Source organism: Hypanus sabinus, chromosome 19 (assembly GCF_030144855.1).
Source record: "Hypanus sabinus isolate sHypSab1 chromosome 19, sHypSab1.hap1, whole genome shotgun sequence".
NCBI lineage: Eukaryota > Metazoa > Chordata > Chondrichthyes > Myliobatiformes > Dasyatidae > Hypanus > Hypanus sabinus.
This window is the reverse complement of record NC_082724.1, coordinates 50890397-50913570: the sequence shown is the minus strand read 5'-3', so window position 1 is coordinate 50913570 and position 23174 is coordinate 50890397. Positions and strand designations below refer to the sequence as shown.

At 39.6% G+C, this 23174-nt stretch overlaps 1 protein-coding gene across 7 annotated transcripts in view; it reads left to right on the top strand.

Annotated features, from left to right (window-relative positions):
- Positions 1 to 23174, top strand: part of setmar (SET domain and mariner transposase fusion gene) — a 180158-nt gene that overhangs the window by 13935 nt on the left and 143049 nt on the right. For 5 of the 7 annotated variants that reach the window (XR_009506846.1, XR_009506841.1, XR_009506843.1 and 2 more), the window contains exons 2-3: positions 5180 to 5325; positions 13012 to 13099. Coding sequence is in view for 1 of the 7 variants with exons in the window: in XM_059944394.1 (XP_059800377.1) it covers positions 13012 to 13809 (798 nt within the window). In the remaining 6 variants the exon portion in view is untranslated. Of the gene's footprint in view, positions 1 to 5179; positions 5326 to 13011; positions 14156 to 23174 lie in introns of those variants that run through there. The other 2 variants (XR_009506842.1, XM_059944394.1) reach the window with 2 other exon arrangements.

Here is a 23174-nt window from a genome sequence, read left to right as displayed (position 1 = left end):
CATGGGGTGGTAACAGTAGTGTAGTGGTTAGCACAATGCTTTACAGTATGTGTGACCTGGGTTCAATTCTTGCTGCTGCCTGTAAGGAGTTTGTACATTCTCACTGTGACTGTGTGGGTTTCCTCTGGGTGCTCCAGTTTCCTCCCACAGCCCAAAGACATACCAATTAGTAGGTTAATTGGTTGTTGTAAATTATCCTGTGATTAGGCTGGGAGTAAATTGCAGAATTATTGGGTATTGTAGTTCAAAAGGCTGGAAGTGCCTATTCCACACTGTATCTCAATAAAATAAAAAATAAAGTAACACTGTATGGAAACAGGTCCTTTGGCCCAACTTGTCCAGGCAGCCAAAATTCCTATCTAAGTTAGTCCCATTTGTCTGCACTTGGCGCATTATCGTCTAAACCATGAAATTTTCCCAACCATGTACCTGTCAAGAGGATTGAAGGGGTTTCAGGGAGTTAGATATAGAAGTGGTGGGAGGAGTTCGTGGAAGGTGAAGTGTGAGGGAAGGAGGCCAGAAAGTTAATTAACAGACGGAGTTAAAGGAGTCTCAACTCAACTACATGCTGTGAAGACCTTGTTGGTTTACCAGTACCCAGTTAAGTCTGCTATCAGGTAATCTAGTCCAGATTTCCTGCAACAGCACAAAAGGAATAATGCAGTCTGCGTGCCCCAGGGAGCAAGAGTGACTTACTTCAAAAAGTGCCTGGTGGTATTTCTGCATTACTGTGAGTTGACCTGGAGGAGTCAAAATGTTTGTAAATCCAGAAGAACAGAGGACTTACAAATGTATAATACTGAAAGAAACATCAAAACTATACAGTTAATTTTTGAGGGCAATATGCTTTGCATTTGTGTTAGACATGTTTAAAGTTTCTTTCAGAGGTATCTCACTGAAGCTGGCTTTCTGGAATAGCATTCAATGAATTAATTTAGGTCTTTTTTATTTGTTTCATCATTTGCTTATACTAAGTCACAAGATTGTGTTAGTACTTTTGTCAGAAGTTATTTTAATCCGGCATATTTTTGCTGAAGTGTGATCTGTATTTGACATTTCACCATGCGATATGTCACATAATTGTCATCTGATTACATTTTATGTGATTGAATGTGACATAGTCTGATTTCTGGAGCAGAGCTGGTAATCCCACTCTGACACGTAGCATTCTCATGGTAGCAAAGGGCCATATTATATAAACAGTGTTTAGAACCCAGGTTGGAGATGAACTGACATGACAGTGATTAAGCTGACCAAGTATTTGCATTTTATCAGGTTACGTAAATTTAATTGCTTATCTGCCATGTCAAACTTTGTTTCATAGCTACCATACATAGCTATGAAACATACATAGCTTACAACACAAAATGTGGACAAGACAATATGATTTCATAGTGTGGAAACAGTCATCTGTATTTTGGAGATGGATCATTTGTGACATTGTAGAAAGGCAGTGTAACTCCAGGGGCCGGTATCTTCCCCATTTCTTTTTGCTTTGTGCCTATCTATGGCTTATGTTGATGTGGCACAAGAACATTCTCCAGCTCTTTCTCTCATTTCAGCCTGTCAGTGTAACCTTTATTCAGTTCTCCTTTATGTAGTCAATCTATTTTCCCTTTAAATGTGTCTATGGCACTGATTACAGCATTTCAACTGTCCTCCAAGTAAAGAAACATTTCTTTGCTAGATTTATGAGCTTATGCCCCATGGTTTTACATTTCTACAATCAGAAACATCACCTGTATATTTGTATCTTTGTCATTTTAATCTTCAACTGACCACACAATCACTTTCTTCCTTGATTACAAAGTATATGGTTGAATTAGCTGTATTATTTCTAGAAAGACTACTGGAACCTGACATGAGTTGAGAACTGTTTTCTGAGAGTTCCAAGATCTTACGCTAAATGGTAGGATGATTGAGAAGTGAGGCCTGACTTTTCAGCTGTGGCATGGATGCAGTTACTGTTATTGGACACTCAGTACAGTTGAACTCACTAAGTTTGTCTCAAGCATTAGAACTAGACCAAGAATCTTGGATAAGGGGGTAAATTAAAGGCAGATTTGCCAGGGTAGTATTATTGTGTGAGTAGCTGATAATGGAAATATGTGTAAATGTGAAAATATTTTGTAAACAATCTGATTATTTTGGATGATGACATGCATGCTCTGACATTTGACATTTTTTCTTAAGGATTTTCACCATTGATATTTTTCTTGATTAATAGAGATTAGTTTCTGTGGTTACATAACAACTCCATTATCATTGCTTAATGCAGCTACTAGTGGAAGATAAACAAGGTGGTGTGTGTTCACCTCAGCAAGAGTCAGCAGAGCTCATAATTTCTGAAATGCATGCGCTCACTCAGCCTGTCCAGTATAATGTTGATTACTGGTCATTCCTACTTGGGGGTCATAAATAAAAGCAATGCGTGATTGTTTTACTGAGGATGACTAAAATATGTTTGAAAACCTATTTAAAATGTGATTTTATGTCTGTACTTCACTGACACGGTTGGCAGTATATTTTGTGAATGCAGTTATACACTTTGCTTTAATATGTGGGCATTGTGCATAAACAAGTGACAAATGTCATGTAATTGTGGAAATGTAATAAAATAACCTGGTGAGTGATATAACTGGGTAATTGTGGTTCAGTGATGGGGTCTTTGACTATGAAGATATGATTTATGTATGATCAATTGAGAGGCATTACAGGTGTCCCCTGATTTACAAATGTTCGCTTTACGCCGCTTCTGTTTTACAAAAGACCTGCATTAGTAACCTGTTTTCCCATTACAAAGAGGATTTTCGCTTTTACGAAAATTTTTCCCATATAAATTAATGGTTCTTTGCTTTACACCATTTTGGCTTATGAAATGTTTCATAGGAGCTCTACCTTTCTAAAGGGTGGGGGGGGGGAGCACCTGTACTTTTAAATATGAACCAACAATTGATGTATTTGTTTTAAGGTTTTTCTAACAATGGAAAATGCCCAGCTTGGCCAAATGCATTATTTGATGAGCATTCCTCAATGCAACCAAAATTAAAAACTGAAGAACTCAAGCCAATAACATTAAGCAACTATCAAATCCAGTAAGAAAATCAGAGTTTAGGTCTTGCCATATAAGAAAGGTAACAATATTATTAGAAGGAACAGAAATGCCTTTAAGGGGAAGAGGGTTGAATATTGAAAGAAGAATGCAGTAGAAGAATATGTTGATACAATATGGAGTACAAAGTTCTTGTTCAGCATAAGCACAGGATGATGAAGGGTCTCAGCTCAACATGTTGACTATTTATTCCCCTCCATAGATGCTGTCTGACCTGCTCAGTTTCTCCAGCATGGTTGAATATTTCCAGCATCCGCAGGATCTCTTGTGATTGTGGAATGATCTGTTTCTTTTAAGTCACATGTAATGTTTGGGGAAACATTGGTTGTCTGTTTCACATTCTACTTTGTTAACTTTTAGTTTTGCTACTGTCTGTTGGTTTCATATTCCTGCCTTTAAACTTGTAAGAGAAGAGTCAGAATAACCGTCACTTTTTGGCTAGCCTAATTATCTCTACTGCAGGCAGCATCAACTGCCAATTATTTAATAACATAAGAAATTGAACACACTACACTTGATTGCCCCTTCCAGGTCATTAATGTGTATCATGAACAGTTGTAGGCCCAGCACCAACCCCTGTAGCAGTCTGCTCACCTCTGACTGCCAACCAGGGAAACTCTCATTTATTTTTACTCTCTGCTTCCTGTTGGTTAATAAATCCTCTATCCATGCTAGTACTTACCCCTAACTCCATGCATCCTTATTTATGGATAAGTCTTTTATGCTGCACCTTACTAAACCTCTTCTGGAAATCCAAGTATGCAACATCCACCTTTTTCCTCCTATCTATTGTGCACATTATATCCTCAAAGAAAAGCCATTAAGTTTGTCAAACAGGACCTGCCCTTCATGAATTCATGCTGCGTCTGCCTGAAGGAACAACTTCTACCCAGGTGTCTTGCTATTTGTTTTGTAATGATAGTTTCAAGCAATTTCTTGACCCAGGTTTTTCTGTTCCAATTATAAATAGATGAGAAGTTTATAGAGCTATATGAAACAAATGACTTGGATGAAACTTTAGCAGTAAATTGGCTACCTCACTCAGGCTGGTTATTGTGGCACATGCTGTAATGTTGTGAAAAGAAGCACTCTTCCAAGGTTGATGGTTCAGTTTTTTAGGGGCAGAGAGATGGAAACTTCTGTTTTCACATAGCTCACACTGCACAGATTTGATCTGTTTCATTTCCTCCATTGAACGTGCTGCACTATACCGACCAACGCTTGTAAATTAGAACTTTTATTACTGAAGAAGCGGCATAACCCAATGCTTCTATTTTGGTATTTCCACATGAGCCCCCACCCCCCACCTCTTTGCATCTCACGCTATAAACTTATAATTCTCTTATTTTTTTTCTATTACTTCAGTTGTCTCATTCATTTTTATTATCGAAACTTTGGATCTTTTTGATTGTGGCTGAGTGTTACTCCACTCACACCGGAACTGCTTTGAATTTTTCAGTATTTGAAATATATTATCATGCTTTTAGTTAGATGGGCTTTAGACATTGTTGTATAGGTGTCTCCCCAGAATTTTCTTCTCACTCCTAAAACAGAGAATTTTAAATGCTTACTTTTATATTCTGTCTTTCATGTTCACAGAACATTACAAAACATTTCACAGATATTGAAACACTTGAAAAGGAGCCACTGTTTTAATATAAGGCCTCTTATTATCATTTATACGTGTATGGCTCCACTAGCAGCATTGTGGTAAAGGCCAGATAATCTGCTTTTATGTTGTTGGTTGGGCATTAAATATTTAACAAAACACCTGCAAGCCTACTTGATTTTGGCACCTTTTATAACCCCCTGAAAGATTAATAGTTCACCAGAGAAAAAATACCGCTAACATTACATAGTCTCTCTGTTCTGCAGGTGTGTGATTGGTTATCCAGAGTTGGACTTGAACCCATAGCCTTTGAGTTGGAGGAAAGGGTGCAACTCAATGAACTATGAGAAATCAGATGGGGGAGACTAAAGCTGATTAAAGGAGTGCAGGAAATGAAGAGCGAGTTATAGATGAGGGATAGGAAGGAGGGAATAATTTCATAATATCATGTGTTTTAGGCAATGTCTACTGTGAAAGAAGAGGTAACTACACATGAATTCCTGGACTGCACTACCCGAAAGGAAAGTGAATACAACCTTCTTTCAGCTTAGAAGAATGACGGATGATCTTATTGGAGTGTATAAGATCCTAAGACCATGACAAGGTAAATGTTGAGATGTTTCCACTAGTGGGAGAGTCTCAAATAATTTTTTGAAAATAGCAAATATCGTTAGGAATGAATCATTGTTTGAGCTAATGAAAAGACGCAAGGTTTAAGCAGAGTAGCCATTATGGGAGCGGGACAGTGTTAGAGTGGTCAGGCTTTGGCTCAACAGGCTCTGGCAAGAACAAGCATAGTCTAAGGGTGCTGAGTCATTTGGAATAATTCGGTTGATTGTAGAACTGAAGCTTCAGGAGTTAGAGCTAAGGGTATAACAAATGTAGGCAGGGCTGTAGTTAAGGCAGTGGAATGCTCCTTCTGTAAGATCTGGGACTGCAATGTACCTGATGATTACATCTGTAGTAAGTGTACCCAACTTCAGCTCCTGGTTGACAAGGTCAAAGAACTGGAGCTGGAGCTGGATGTACTTAAGGCCATCTGAGAAGCTGAAAACCTCATAGATGAAACTTTTACTGAGGTAGTTACACTCAAAGTGCAGTCTTCAGATAGTAGGGAGGTGACCACCAGAAGAAGTAAGCGTACGGTTCCCTGGGGGCATTCCTGTCAGCAACATGTACGAATATCCCCTTGGATATAGCTAGGGAGGGGATGACCTATTAGAGCACAGCAGCAGCAGCTAGACTAATGGCACTGTGGCTGGCTCTAAGGCTCATCAGCAAAGGGTAATATCAGGGAGAGTGACAGTGATAGGAGACTCGATAGCTAGAGGGTCAGACAGGAGACCCTGTGGCACACCAGGATGGCGTGTTACTGCCCAGGTGTTAAGGTCAAGTGCATCTCAGAGTGGCTGCAGAATATTCTCAAGAGGCCGTGGTGCATATTGGCTTCAATAACCTGGGTAAAAAGGGGAAGAGTTCCTGTGCAATGAGCATAGGGAGTTGGAGAAGAGGCTGAAGAGCAGGACCTCCAAGGTCGTAATCTCGGGATTATTTATTTGATTTTATTTATTGAGATACAGCACAGAATAGGCCCTTCCGGCCCTTCAAGCTGCATTGCCCAGCAACCTCCTGATTTTTAATCCTAGCTTAATCAAGAGACAATTTACAATGACTAATGAACCTACCAAACAGTACATCTTTGGACTGTAGAAGGAAACCAAAGCAGCTGGAGGAAAGCCACGTCATGGGGAGGACGTGCAGTCTCCTTACAGGTAGCAACGGGAGTTGAACCCGGGTCACTGACACTGAAGCATTGTGCTAGCCACTACTTTACTGTGCTGCCCCAACTACTCACAGTGACACATGGTAGTCAGGGCAGGAATAGGACGATAGTACAGATGAATGAGTGGTGGAGGATCTGATGCAGGGGTCAATGTTGCAGATACTTCGAACATTGAGATCTTTTCTGGGGAAGGTGTGATCTGTACAATAAGGATGGGATGCACCTGAACCCAAGGAGGACCAGTATCATTGTGGGTAGGTTCACTAGAACTGTTGAGGACAATTTAAACTAATTTGGTAGGGGCATAGGAATTAGAGTAATAGGGCTGAAGATAGGAAAGATGGTTTACAGGTAGATGCAGTGTCCTGTGGGACTGTGAGGAAGGACAGGCAGATGATCGGTCAAAATTGCAGTCAGTGAGATGAGTTGAAGAGTAATATGGGGACAAAATCAAAAAGGGTAATGAATAAAGGACTGAAGGTGTTATACTTAAAGTGTGCAGTATGCAAAATAAGGTAGATGATCTTGTAGCACAGCTAAAGATTGTGACATTGTGGGCATCACTGAGCCGTGGCTGAAAGAAGATCTTAGTTGGGACCTTAACATTCAAGGATACACATAAGGCTGGTAAGGAGAGGGGGTTGGGGTGGCTCTGTTGGTAAAAAAAAAATGAAGTCAAATCCTTGGGAAGAGGTGGGTAGAGTTAAGAAACTGCAAAGGTAATAGGTTCCGATGGGAATTGCATACAGGCCTCGGAAAAGTATCTAAAATGTGGGATATAAATTACAATGGAAAATAGGAAATACATGTCAAAAGGGCAATTTTCTGAAATTTGTGGGGGATTTCAATATGCAGGTTGATTGGGAAAATCAGGTTGGTCCTGGATCTCAAAAGAGGAAATTTGTAGAATGCCTATGAAATGGCCTTAGAGCAGTTTGTGATTGAGTTCACTGGGGGAAAGGCAATTCTAGATTGGGTGTTGTGTAATAAACTAGATTTGATTAGGCAGCTTAAGGTAAAAGAACTTCTGGGAGGCAGTGATCATAGTATGATAGAATTCACCCTGCAGTCTGAGAGGGAGAAGGTAAAGTCAGATGTATTGGTAATACTGTGGCATAAAGGGAGTGAGGACCTCGCCAAAATAGACTGGAAGGGGACACCAGCAGGCATGATGGCAGAACAGCAATGGCTGGAGCTTCTGGTGGCAAATCAAAAAGCCAAATGGATACATCCCAAAGATGAAGAACTATTCGAAAGAGAAGATGAGGGAACCATGCAGACAAGGGGAGTTAAAGACAGAATAAAAGGAAAAGCGGGCATATAATATAGCAAAAATGTGTGGAAAGTTGGAGGATTGGGAAGCTTTTAAAAACCAACAAGAGGTGACTAACAAAGCTATAAGGAGAGAAAAATATGAAAGAAAGCTAGCAGATAAAATAAAATAGGATACAGTAAGTTTTTTTCAGATAAATAAAGAGTAAAAGAGAGGTGAAATTGGATATTGGACTGCTGGAAAATGATGCGGGAGAAGTAGTAATGGCAGAGAAAGAAATAGTGGAGGAACTTACTAAATATTTTGCATCAGTCTTCACTGTGGAAAGACGCCAGCAGTACACCAGAAATTCAAGAGTGTAGGAGGGGGCAGAAGCGAGTGTAGTTGTTATTACTATGGAGAAGGTGTTTGGGAAGCTGAAAGGTCTGAAGGTGGATAAATCATACAGACCAGATGGACTATACCCCAGGGTTTTGAAGAGGTAGCTGAAGTGATTGTGGAGGCATTAATAATATTCACAGAAGATGCTGGGAGGAACTCAACTGGTCAGTCAGCTGCAATGAAAATGAATAAATAGACCATGTTTGGATTCAGCATCTGCAGACTTATATAATTAGTAATATTCTTTCAAGAATCATTAGATTTTGATATGGTTCCAGTGGACTGGAAAATTGGAAATATCATTTCGCTCTTTAAGAATGGAGGGAGGCAGAAGAAAGGAAATTATAGGCCAGTTAGCTTGACTTCAGTGATTGGGAAGATATTGGGGTCCATTATTAAGAGTGAGGTTTTGGGGCACTTGAAGGCACATTATCAAATAGGCCAAAGTCAACATGAGATTTTGCCTAACAAATCTTTTGAAATTCTTTGAGGAAATAACAGGCTGGGTAGACATAGGATAGTTGGTGGATGTTATTCACGTAGATTTTCAGAAGGTCGTTGACAAGGTGCCACACATGAGGCTGTTTATAAAGAGCCCATATCATTACCAGAAAGATACCAGCATAGACAGAGTATTGGCTGACTGGCAGGAAGCAAAGAGTGAGAATAAAGGGCATCTTTTCTGCTTGGCTGCCAGTGACTAGTGATGCTCCGCAGGGGTTGCTATTGGGACTGCTTCCTTTCGTGTTATATGCCAATGTTTTGGATGATGGAATTGATAGCTTTGTGGTCAATTTTGCAGATGGTATGAAGATAGGCGGAGAGGCAGCTAATGTTGAGGAAGGAGTAAAGGTGTAGAATATTTTCTAAGTGGGGAGAAAATTCAAAAATCAGAGGTGCAAAGGGACTTGGGAGCCCTTGTACAGGATTTCCTACAGGTTAACTTGCAGGTTGAGTCAGTGGTAAGGAAGGCATATGTAATGTTAGTACAGTATTCATTTTGAGAGGACTAGAATATAAGAGCAATGATTTAATGCTGAGACTTTATAAGGCATTAGTCAGACCACACTTGGAGTCCTGTGAGCAGCTTTCCCTCCCTTATCTAAGAAAGGATGTGCTGGCATTAGAAAGGGGCCAGAGGAGGTTCAGGAGAATGATTCATGGAATGAATTGGTTAATGTATGAGGAGCATTTGATGGCTCTGGGCCTGTAATCACTGGAATTTAAAAGAATGGGGAGGTGTAGATCTCATTGAAACCTATCGAAAATTGAGCAGCCCAGTAAGAGTGGATGTGAAAAAGATGTTTTGTATTCTTGGACCAAAGGGGACAGCCTCAGAATAGAGGGACATCCATTTAGAACACAGTTGAGGAGGAATTTCTTTAGCCAGAGAAGGGCGGATCTGCAATTTATTGCAACAGATGGTTATAGAGGCAAAGTTACTGAGTATATTAGTGATTAGTCTGGTATAAAAGGTTATGGAGAGAAGGCAGGAGAATTGGGGTTGAGATATTAGCAGACTTGATGGGCCTAATGGCCCAATTCTGCTCCCATGTTTTGTAGTCTAAAGGAGCATAATTTCAAGTAAAGGAGTTGATCATTTAAAGCTCAGGTGCATAGAAATTTCTTGCAGAGAGCAGCACCTCTCTGGAATTCTATATTCCATAGAGTTGTGGAGGCTAAAATTTTGAAAGTTTGGAAAATTGAAGATAATGGGATCTGACAGAGAAAGGGTGCTAATGGTTGTGGTAGACTTCATATTGAATGCCTTGGTAGGCCTGAAAGGCCTGTTAATCTAGACCTGCTATTTTTTGTGTACTTGTGTATTCTATCTGCATAGGTTGTGTGCACATGCTTCTCATAAAGCTGGATTTGGTGAGGCTAAGTGGGAAGAGCTGGTGGAAGGGGCCTAAATGTTCAGCCCTTTCAACAAGGACACCTGGTTCTGATGGACTGAATGTCTTGTGCTCTGAGACAAGGATTAATCTGCATTTGAGGTCTGCTTGGGTATTGAATTGAACTGAGCTCAAGTACTTGGAATCTTTTCCATATTTATCAAGGCCATCACTGTAAATACAAAAGTATTAAGTATGCTTTTCCTCAGTTAGAGTTTAAAACACCACACTTTACTGAAGAACAGAGAACAGATCCTGGCCTGGATAAAGTGCTAGCAAGGCTTGCACTGCTTGATCCAAGCTGAATCCAATACGCCTGGTTAGATCTCTTCAGACTTAAATCAGTAGGCTAAGCTCTAATTTAAAGATCATTTTACCAAATGCTCTAAAATGTAGTTTATTCAAGGGACAATAATTACTTCTGAAATCACAAACCACATAAATATGGGTAGGAACTTTGGGTTTCCAGTACAGTATCTAAGCTATCAGATTAACCGTTTGCTACATCCTGCTGGAGTGAGGCAGCACTGCTACTGATGTAGGTTCTAAGACCACAGTGCAGGGAAACTAACTGTTTGAACAGACTTCAGTCCCTAAAATAGAATAAAATGATATGGCAACAATGTAATAAGCAGAAACAAAAGAAATAAGGATAGGAAAATTAGAGAAGATTGAATAGAGATTGGTTGCAAAGCAGTGTTGGCCTCAACCCACTACATAGAACAGCTTTCTGCATCCTAGACACGCAACAGTAGAAATTAAATTAGATGCTAACCTACGTGAGCATCAATGGAAAGCTGATTGCCTCTGGTTTCCTTTCAAAATACATCAAGTATCATAGAAACCCACAGCAATAAAATTCAGAAACACAGGAAAGACTTGTGTTTGTATGATTAATACCTCACCTAAATTTTAGGCTAAATGTCATCCATTGTAGCCAAGCTGCAGGCAAAAAAGATGAAAATACAGATGAGAAATTCTGACTTGTTATTAATTTGCAAAAGGGTTATTTTGTGTCTAGGAGGAAAATACATTAAACTTTTTATATTTTTAAAACAAAGCACTTAGACCTCTTATAATGTTCTCAAATATTCATTTAGATAATCATTTCTTGTCCTTCCACATGCCTGAGCTTCTAGTGGAAGACCAAGATTATTACTGGATTTTGAGGTGCAGTGAGTGACTAAAGACGGAATGCAGAATGAACATGTCCCTCCAGGTCTGAGTGTACAATGTGAAGTGAGTGTTGACTCCTCTAGTCAGCAATGGCCTATAATTCAACATCATGCTAAAGAAAGATCTTGCATTTATATTGTGCCTTTAACACCCTCACAGAGCCCCAGTTTATTGTGAATGAAGGACTTCTGAAGAGTTATTGTACTGCTGAAATGCTGCCACTCTACTTGTCTAGAACAGTACCTCAGAAGCAATAGTATAATACGTAACCAGATAAATGCATTTAATAACACAACAACACGAAAAATGCTAGAGGAACTGAGCAGGTCAGGCAGCATCTATGGAGGGGAATAAACAGGCTACGTTTCAGGCTGAGTCCTAATGAAGGGTCTCTGCCCAAAATATTGACTGTTTACTCCTTTCCATAGACATTAAATGACCTGCTGCATTCCTCCAGTATTTTGTGTTTCCAGCATCAGCAGAATCTCATGTTTAATGATGCACAGCTTGATTAGAAAAGTCCAAAAGGAAATGTATTGGTGCAAAAAAGGGTAACTAACTCCTTTGAATCAAATTCTGGCAAAATTTCCGTGTGCTGCATCAGATATCCTTTTGAACTTTTTAATCAGGCTGCATGTCATGAAAGCAGACTTTGCGACTGCTTGTGCAGCAACTACAGGCTGATGAAGGACCTTTGTCTTGTCATTAGACCTGTCTCTGTAAATTTCAGTGAAGGTGTTGGGGCTCTGTCTGTGAACTCAGACGTGAATTAGACAAGAATGTACAGAGTGAAGTTGGTATTGAAATCTTTGGAAATGAAATAAAGAATTTACATGCATACTGTATCTTTAACACCTTCACACTGTCCCAATGTGCTTTAATGTTATTGAAGAACTTCTAAAGTATTTTGTAATGTAGGAGTTGTGGCACTGTACTTGTTGAGTTAGTTGTATCTATTATATGTAAATATAATTTCCCATGATACTTAAAGATCATCGGCAACTTGGACTACATCCTGATTGTAACTTAACCCCCTACTCACTTCCTATTTCAAGAAAAGAACACTATTTTTGGTGTTAATATGCCTGGCCTGCTTTTTGTACTTTATTTCGTAGATATAGCATAGGGACCAGCTGTAATAGACCAAGGGCATTTATCTGAAAGCCAGATTTACATAACTTAATTAAGGACATGCTTGCTAAGATCTTGTCTAGAGACAAGAAGTACCAGTTTAGAAATAGGTAATGAAGCCTTCCTTAATTAGAAGTTAAGGTTCTTTGGTCATGCTGGTGTCATTTTGAATTTATGTAAGTAAAGAGGTAAACATTGATTTGTAGATCATTGGATGTAGGGATAATACTCATGCTACTCAGCTTGTTGTCTTTCATAATTATTTGAATTAATGGAGATCCCATTTTCATTTTGTTGTAATGTCTTTTTCTTTTAACATAGCCAGCATTTTCTGCAGATGGATTCATACTAAAAAGAGCAATAAACTGACCTGCACTCCATTGAGAGTACATGCTATCCATCCTACGCACTAGATATTTGAATTCTGGATTTAAACTTTCCATTTAAGCATAAACATTTTAGGTAGGATTAGGTGTATTTAAACGTTGTTCAAATTTTCCTTTGGCACTATGACTTAATTTAACACAGCTAGCAGAGACATGAAGTGAGATAAAAGTATGTTAATAGATACAGTGACCCTTTGAAGAAACCAGATAACAGAAAGCTATGTGGAAGGAATCACTTTAAGGCTGTTCTGTGTTTATCCTACAGTACACACCTGGAAATGTAGCTGGACCAGGAGAAGACCTTGATCCCACTGAAATAAATCTTCCAGGATGTGACTGCTTAACCTCTTCCTGTAAGTTGGACACGTGCACTTGTCTACAACGCTACAAAGGAGCTTACGATGAGAACATGTGCCTTGTGGACCTTAATGACAAGACAAGCTATTCCAGGCCAGTTTTTGAGTGTAACATTATGTGCAAGTGCAGTGAGGCCTGTAAGAACAGGCTTGTCCAAAGAGGTCTTGTCTTTAAACTGCAGGTGTTCAGAACCTCCAAGAAAGGATGGGGTCTTCAGACACTGGAACCAATTAAGAAAGGGAGATTTGTATGTGAGTATGGGGGTGAAATCATCAGTTTTCTTGAAGTCAGGAGGCGAATTCAGTGCCAAAATTTGGATGATATGAACTATATCATAGCGGTGAGAGAACACCTGTGTAGTGGAGAAGTACTACAGACGTTTGTTGACCCAACGCACACTGGAAACGTTGGCCGTTTCCTTAACCATTCTTGTGATCCCAACCTGTACATGGTTCCTGTTCGTGTTGACTCTGTAATTCCAAGGTTGGCCCTTTTTGCAGCTCGTGATATTGTAGCTGAGGAGGAACTGTCTTATGATTATTCAGGAAGATTCAATAATCTTTTGAAAGAAGACTCAGATAAGGAATCATCTGGTGGCCCGACTCTTGCCCTTAAGCCATGTTATTGTGGTGCACAGACATGCACTGGCTACCTGCACTTTGATGGTTCTCTTTATAATCTAAAGGATAAGTTAACTCTGACTTAGTTTTGCCTATCTGGTAACTAGTTTATGGTTCCTTTAGCTAGATTTTGCAGTTAATGCTTGTTGGTGTTATAGTGTTGAATGTGTTAGCCAATTACACTCTTCTATAGTACACACTTGTGGAAACACAGCCTTGACTTATTTATAATTGCAGCTATCTGCATTTACTTTATAGCAAGAACAAAAACAATGTTATCTCAGATTGCATATTTTAGTGGTAATTTTCCTTATTTCCTTCAGTTTAAACGTCCTTTGATTAGGGAATTTTTCCAAATCAGAATATTTACTTAATATTTTTCCTAATGTTAAAGATCTGAATAAATTGTGTGGCAGAACTAATTGTCTCTTACCCGTGTTATGTTCATAAATGCTTTCATAGTGAATCATTGCATTTGTGCATTTGAAATTATTTTATGGCTAACACAGCTCAAACGCCATCTACAAATTCACCAATGACACCACTGTTGTTTGTAGAATCTCAGATGCTGATAAGGAGGTTTACAAATATGATTTAGATGGTCTGGTTGAGTGGTGTCACTTGACAACCTCACACTCAAATCTCAGCAAGCCCAAGGAACTGACTGCTGACTTCAGGAAGGGGAACTTAAGAGAACACATTGAATCCTCATTGAGAGGTCAGCACTGAAAAAAGTGAACAGCTTTAAGTTCCTGGGCATCAACATCTCCAGAAAGTCTTTCTTTGGCCCAATACATCGATGCAATCATGAAGAAGATACACTAGCAGCTCTACTTCATTAGGAGTTTGAAAAGATTTCTAATGTCATCCATATCTCTTACAAATTTCCATAGATTTAGGGTGGAAAACATTCTAACTGATTGCATCACTGGTATGGAGTCTACAAAGCATAGAAAGTCAAGAGGCTACAGAGGGTTATAGACTCATCCATCTCCATCACAAGGATTTTAAGAGGCGTTGTCTCAAGAAGATGGCACCCTTACCATCCAGGATATGCCCTTTTCTCATTACCATTATCAGGGAGGAGGTACAGGAGCTTGAAGGCTCATACTCAACAATTTCAGAACAGTTGTTTCCGCTACACTATCAGATTTTTATGCTTATGCACGATACTGCTGATAAACATAGATCCACACCAAATGGGCCATGCCTTCCTTTGTCTGCTGTTATCAGGCAGGTGGCACAGAAGCCTTAAATACCAACCACCAGGTTCAGGAGTAAGTTCTTTCCCACAACAACCAGGTTATTGAACCAAGCCTCACATCCATAACCTATCACAACAACAGAACACTGTGGATCACCTTTTGCACTGCTATGCATTTTGACTCTGATTTTTTTTTCATTATATCTTATTTTTGCAGTTTTTATGTCTTCACTGTGTAGTTAATATATAATATTTGTTTTGTGTGTTGTCTGAACTTAAGACTGTCATGATACTTCAAGAAAACTTTTCATTGCACCTGTACTTCACTGTACTTCTGCATATGACAATAGGCTTGATGTGATTAAGTCAGAAGTCACTATGAGTTTTTTGATTGTTTTTTGTTGTCATTTTCTTTGGTTAGTGAATGTTAAATGTTTGTTAAGCAAATACTTATATACTTTTACTAAACCACCTCAGTGTATGTATGGAATTCACTACAAATTTAATACAGGTGCTTAAATAAGTGTTGTCATCACTGTGCCTGCAGCTGGTCAATTGGCTTTGATGATGTTTCTGTGATCCTGTCCCTGAAAAATCATAACTAGATCTTAGTGCAGACCCATATGTGAACATTGGAATTGTAGGTGTCAAAACAAAGACCTATCCATCTTACTAATCATTTGATAATACAATAATGAGATGTTTATTAACCAGAGCAATTTATCTTTGTAGTCAACAGGGACCTGAGGCAAGGAGAGGTTCCGTGTTACAGAACATTGGATATCATTGGTCCACACACTTTTGTTTTACACAAGTGTGCTACAATTATCACAGCATGTCTCAAACAACTCATTACTGTAGGCTAAGCAGGTTTTTTTAAAAAAAGGAAATCAAACTAATTTGCTTGTGACAGAAATAATGCTCACATTTTACCATAGCTCTGGGGAGCTTGTTCCTTAGCCGGGCCACTCAGTAAATATTGATGCGGCATTCTACTTGACCTTCCTTTCCTTCAAGACCATGACATGTATACTGCTTTGAATAGGTTGCCACACACTTACAGCTCTTGAGATCAATTTTAGCCACTCACTTTGTAATTTGTCTTTAGATAAAAGAAGGAAGGACATTGCCAATTATATGTACATTATTAGTTTTACTAGCATGTAATCTTATGAATTGTATATTTTTATAAGGGTAGAAATCAGTGCACTTTAAAGCTCTTTATTGTTTCTGGAAGATGTGATGAGGAGCCATTTAAACAATGTAGGGCACTGGGCTGTTTAATTAGCTGCATATGTTGGACACTGTCCCACATTCCCCAAATAACACCAAGCATCACTTCCAGCACCACAAGAGAGAAGACTGAAATAGGTCAAATACAGGTATGTCTATCAAGTAAAGGTAAAGTAGTTCATTCGGTTGTAGCAAAATCCCAAGTTTCCACTGGAAATTTGCACTGTTAACCTCGTTTTGAGTGCCCATGTTCTCATCACGGAAATGACTGCATAGTGCACACATGAGAAGAAGCTACAGCTTGACAAAACACTGGCAGTCTCAAAAGCAGAAATTGGTGGGAAAATTCTAAAACTAAACAGAAAGATTTCATTAAGAGTGCAGAAAAAATTTACAAAGATGTTGCCGTGACTTCGGGACCTCAATTAGAGAGAAAAGTTGGATAGTTTAGGCCTTTATGCACTGGAGCCAAAGAGAATGAGGGAAGATTTAATAGAGGTAGCCAAAAATTTGAGAGGTTTAAATAGGGTAAATGCAAGCATGCTTCTTCCACTGAGGTTCATTGAAACTAGAACTAGATATCATGTGTTAAGGTTGAAAGGTGAAATGTTTAAGGGGAATGTGAGGGTGAACTTCTTCACTCAGAGGGTGGTGGGACTGTGAAACGAGCTGCTAGTGTAACTGGGTGCAGATTTGATTTCAACTTTTAAATGAAGTTTGGAAGTACATGGATGGAAGAGGTATGGAGGGCTATGGTCCCAGGAGCAGGTTGATGGGATTAAATAGAATAATAATTTGGCACATACTAGATGGGCCAAAGGGCCGGTTTCTGTGCTGTAGTGCTGTATGACTAGAAGTATTTTGCCATCTAATCAACTGCAGATCCATAGTGGGATTCTCCGGTGTATTCAGTTTGAGATGTATTTTGTCAGATTGATCCTGTAATATTTGTTGACATTTCAGTCCAATGGTGTTTGAGCACTGCACAGTTAGGAACGGTAAGTTTTAATTATTTAGCGATACAGCGTGGAGTAGGCCATTCTGGCCCTTTGAACCACGCTGCCCCAACAACCCTGACAAACCCGATTAACCCTAAACTAATCATAGGACTATTTAACCTACCCTTTTATTTTCCCCAAGTGCTCCAGTTTCCTCCCACAAATATGCAGATGTGGGAGGGAACTGGAGCACCGGGGAAAACCCACAAATTCCATCGAGAGAACGTACAGACTCCTTACAGACGGTGCTGGAATTGAACTCTGAATTCTCGAACACCCTGAACTGTAATAACATTGCACTAACTGCTAAACTACCGTGGCATCCATTTTGGATTACGTTAAACCAAGGGACCCATCTCCTGTCTGTGGTGAACATAAGGAATCCCATATTATTTGAAAGAAGAGCAACATGCATTTATTCATTCACCAACATCACAAAAAGGGATCATGGATCATTGCTGTTTGTGTGATCTTATTATATGCAATTGGTTATCATATTTCTTAGATTACAAAAATGATTGCTTTTCAAAAGTGCTATGCTTACTGTAAACATGTTTTGAGAAGTGCTGCAGACATGAAAGGCACTTGAGAAACATATGTATTTTCAGTCCAATGGCTTACTTGAATAATTAGTCACGGCCCCTGTACATATTCATAGCACTTCTGGAGAACAAAATGAGCATTGCATCTAGGTCAAAATTAAAAGGTTGGGAGCAATTAAAGGGAAGTGGAATGATTGGGAGGAGGGTAGCCAGAACAAAGGCATGATTTGGAATCCTCTAAAGATCACGACTTAAGCAGAAGGGATTGAAAAGCAGGGGAACACCAGGTGTAGGCACCTGCAGCTGAACAATTGAGGAGCCCTGTGCCTACCCTTGTGCAACTGGAGCAAAATGAGGGTTGGGGAATTTCTGTTTGCCTTCTGCAGAAGAGTGCTAAAAACTACCACTATCACAAGGCTCAAGCTCCAGTTGGCCATCAACGCGCACTCTGTACTAGCCTGTTGTAGCATTCAACATTTCTGACTTTGCACAGTTTGCTGGTGACGTCTTAGGGGCAATTAAGCACCCCTAGCTCTTGTTTATCTCGCAACGCTTTAATCTAGATAAAGAAAACAATGTGCCATTAATTGTAACATCGTCTAACTCCATAAACTCCACCATGAACGGTCCCAAGCCCAGCTACAAAAAGAGAGGTGGGTTGGGTATGGGGCTAGCAACCCTATCCCATAAAAACCCAGAATTAACAATGTTCCAAAGACCACAGCACTGGAGAGAAATGGGCTACACCTGGGGACTACTTGAAGGTCTTGCCCAGGGTAGAGGACTCTAGTGAGTTGCTGTCAATAGCCTACGCTGTAGTAGGGGAGAGAGGCTTAACAACAGCAACCAACCCACGAGTTCCTACACAAGTTGGTTATGGTTGTCACATGTTCCTCAGTCCGTTAAACCATATGCATCGACTGAAGCCCTGCAATCAGCTTTCTGTTTTCTAAGATGACAAACATCAGCATTTCTAATCAACTATCCACCATTATGGCAAACACAAAAGTTAGAAGAAATATATTGTAAAATTAGAAGGAGTTAAAAGGAACATTAAAATTCAATGTATTGTCTTGTGTAATGAGTAAATAAAAGTTTAAAAAATGTATATATTATAAATCTGAAAAGCAGAAAATACTGGAAACATGTAAGAGGTCAGGCAGCATCTTTGAAAAGAGGAGCAAAGTTAATGTTTCAGGACAAGGATCTTCTGTGTCTAGCTTTTTTAGTTTGGGAACTGAAGTTTTCATTGAAAACTTTGTTGCCTCTATCAATTTTCATGTAGAGATCTCGATACAAAGGTCTGCTGAACCTTTAGTGACAAATTGCCAACCTTTTGTCTGAGAAAAAGCATCAAATCACTTTGCAAAACCAAAGTCCAAGGAAGGAAGGTCAGTTACAGTGTAAATCAACAGAATGTGATGAAAAAAGACAACCTTTTTACAGATTGAAGTAATAAGATATAAATAAGATAGTACTGGACATTAGAAGTAAGTGTTCTCCCAGAAGTATGTGAAGAGTAAGGTGCGTGATTAACAGGCTGCATGAGGATATAAATGGGCTGTCATTTTGGGCAAATAGGCAGATGAAATTTCATGCAGAAATGTATGAAGGGGTATGTTTTGGGAAAAAGAATTTGGTGAGAGTTTCATGCAGAAATGTATGAAGGGGTATGTTTTGGGAAAAAGAATTTGGTGAGTCCTTTGGAGTTGCGGATGTTTTTGCACCTTTCCAAAATCTGCCTCCCGATTTGCTGCTCAATGTCTCTATTGCTGTTGAGTGTATAGAACAAAGTGATCCCAGTAGTGTGATTACATCCTTCCTGTTTCTGACTTCCACCCACAACAATCTATATATCATCCCTCCATGACATCATTCCTTTCTGCAGCAGTGATACTATCCCTGATTAGCAATGCCACTTCCCCACCTTTTACCTCCCTCCCTGTCCCTTTTGAAACATATAACTCCCAGAATATCCAGCAGGCATTCTTGCCCATGGGACAGTCAAATCTCTCTAATGGCCTCAATGTCATAGTTCCATAAACTGACTCATGTTCTAAGTTCATCATTCTTGTTCCTGATAGTTCTTGCGTTAAAATTTCAACCCATTCAACTGACTGCAATTATGCCCCATCCACTGCCTTTCCTACTGCTTAGTTTCAATACACTGCATACACTTTTACACCAACTGCCCATGTCTGACCTATAACTGTGGTTCGTATCACCTGCCAAACTAGTTTAAACACTCCCTAACAGCTCCAGTAAACCTGCCGGCAAGGGCATTGATCCCCATCGAGTTTAGCTGTAACCTGCCCTTTTGTACTCATGATACATCCCTCAGAATGGATCCCAATGATCCAGAAATCTGAAACCCTGCCCCATGCACCAGTTTTCAGGCACGTTCTTCTGTCAGTTATCCTATACTTAACATGACTTGCGCATAGCATAGGCAACAATCCAGAAATCACCACCCTTGAGGTTCTGCTTTTTAGCTTCCTAACTAGCTCCCTATAATTCTCTCTTTAGGACCTCATCCTAACTAAGGCCTGGTATTAGTACATGAATGGTGTTTTTATTTTCTTTCTCTTGCCCATCGGGTGTTAGTCTTTTGTTTATATTTTTCTTTAATTGGGTTCTTTTGAGTATCTTGCTTTGTGGTTACCTGTGAGCAAATACATCTCAAAGTTGTATAATTTATACTTTCTTTGATAATATATGTACTTTGAATCATCCCTTTTCCTACCTGTGTAATTCTTCTGGCTGCTCACTCCCCCCCACCCCTCTTAGGAATGCTGTGGACCAGATCTGAGATGTTCCTAACCCTGCTATCTGAGAGGCAAGGTGCCATCTGGAAGTCTCTTTCATGTCCACATACCCTTGTATGTCCCCCTAACTATTGAATCTCCTATCACTACTGTTCTCCTCCTATCTTTACTTTCCTACTGAGCCACAGAGCCAGACTTGGTTGCTGCGGCTGTCCCCTGTTAGGTCTCCCCCCCCCCCCCCACCCCCAACAGTATCCAAAACGGTAAGGGGAACAGCCCTGGAGGCACTCCTGCACTGTTTACCTGCTCCCTTTCCTTCTCCTGACAGTTACCCAGCTGCTTGGTAGGGTAAATATAGAGATGTTCCCTTTATTGGATTGTGTGAGCCAAGAGTTAGTATTTCAAGGCCACAGGAGTATGAGGTAAAAATTATTTATGCAAAGGTAAATTGTGTTCTGCAGCTCATTGCTTGTGAGGATGACAGAAACTAATTCAATAAAACTTTTAGAAGAGAATTGGAAAGGCACTTGAGGGAGCATTGCAAGCCTATGGATAAAGAGCAGGGGAATGGGGCTAAATTGAGTGCTTAGAAGAAATTAGCGAGAATCTGATAAGTTGAATGGCTTGATGTAATAACTCTATAGTTCCATGCATGGGGCATCCCTTCTCTCTTGTGAAAATTGGAACCCAATGCCAGCATTATATGGTTTAGTTTACAGTTTACATGTGAAGTCGGGTTTAGGACTTTTAAGGTTTTAATACCAGGAATTGGCATATTCTACTGTCCTGGGCTACAAAAATTATAAAAACAACCCTACAGCTGAAGAATTAAAAGGAAAGCTGTGGGCTCCAAGTTTGTCTAAAGGAAATGAGTTTGCCTGTTAAATTGTAATCCAAAGCAGTCTGAGACTGAGTAATGTTTATTAACATACTCCAGGAAGAAACCAGATTTGATTTTGGAAAAGTCTCACCCATATGAAGATTCCAGCTAAACAAAATTGCTGCAGTGATCCTCGTAACAATATTGTCTGTTGGCTGGGTGGGTTTTAGGTTATTGTTCATACAATAATCAGCCATTTCTCAACTGCACTTTCTGCTCAATAGGAGCCTTGTAGGGTCTTGGCAGTGGAAAATCTAAACAGTAGTGGCAAGAAAGAATGTGTTTTAAAAAGAAGGCTTAAAATCTCTTAAAATAAGTGGAGCAGTGCATCATTCAAAGGGTTACTTATGTGTTTCCTGGCTTATGAAAGTAGTCCAGTAACACATTATTCCTGATTAGATCGTTCGTGGATCTCAAGGCAATTCTTGTATTTATAGAACTGACTGCTTCTGCATCCTTCCCTTTTATCAAGATGATAAATTCTGTGCAGATAGCAGAGAAAATGCAGTGTTCAGGTTCTGTTTTCTCCCCAATCCTAATACAGCGATTTTAGTCTTTAATTATCTGTCAGTCCTTGAAGCAGCTTTTTAGCAGCCAATTCATCACTTCACCCAAAGGGTCATTCCTGGAGCAGAGGGCTGGAATTTCTAATATCAGAGAGTATGCATTTTTTACGCTGAGAGGAGATAATCTCAAATGAGATGTGTGGATGCTTGGAAATACATTGGAGACTTTTACCAGATGTCCAGATAGGCATATGAATGTGAGGAAAATGGAAGGATGTGGACATTGTATAAGCAGAGATGATTAGGCTGCCCATTTGACTGCTCATTTAATTGGATTGGCACAACTTTGAGGGCCAAATGAGGTACCGTTTTATGTCAATGTTAAGATCAGGTATCTGATAATGAACTATTGAATGAGGTAGGTTAGGCCAGCCAATCCTCTTTTATTATTGCTTTCCAGAAGATGTCAGTGCATGATAAACAGAATAACCTGCCCTGCACGGTTTAGCTCAGGGTGCCATGAACAACTCGGCGCTTGATCATTCACACATCACCAATCAGGGATCAAACCTATTCCTGTCCATGAGTTTGCACTGATCAGCAGATCGCTCAGTGTGAACACTGAGACAATGATGCAGGGATCGTTTGTAAAGGTACTCTTACACGGACAGTTTTGAATGAGGTGCTTTGATGATAAATTTGCTTTGAATTTTGAGCTTCTTTCAGAGTGGTAACACATTCATCATTGGAATGTACCAACTCAAGAAGGTTGTGCTTCTCCAGGCAATAGTGGATAATAAAACCTGATCATGAATAAATTAAGTAAAACATTGATTTTTTTTTCTATTTTTGTCTTGTAAATATAGTAGGAATTCTTCCTGCAGTTAACAGGAGTTGTATTCTATCAACATACTGGAATTAATAGAAGTGGGTTGTTGAAAGGTCTGTTCTATAAATGCTATCTTACTCCACATTTTGCTTCCATCCACTATGCAGTATTTGAAGATAGTTGATCTCCATATTTCTCCTGGTATAGGAGGCCTTGCAGCCTACCTAGTTACATTGGCTCTCAGAGCAATTCCACCAAATCCACTTTACCTATTATTTCTGTATGACTATTCTCTCTCACATCCCCATCAACTTATCCTACCATTTATACTTGGGGTAAGTTACAGTAGTAAACAAACCAACTACCTTGGCTTTGGGGTGCAGGAGCAAACTGCAGCACTCAAGGAAACCCATATTGCCACAAGGAAATCATGCAAACTACACACAGACAGCATGAGAGATCAGGATTGAACCTGAGTTGTTGGAACTGTGAGG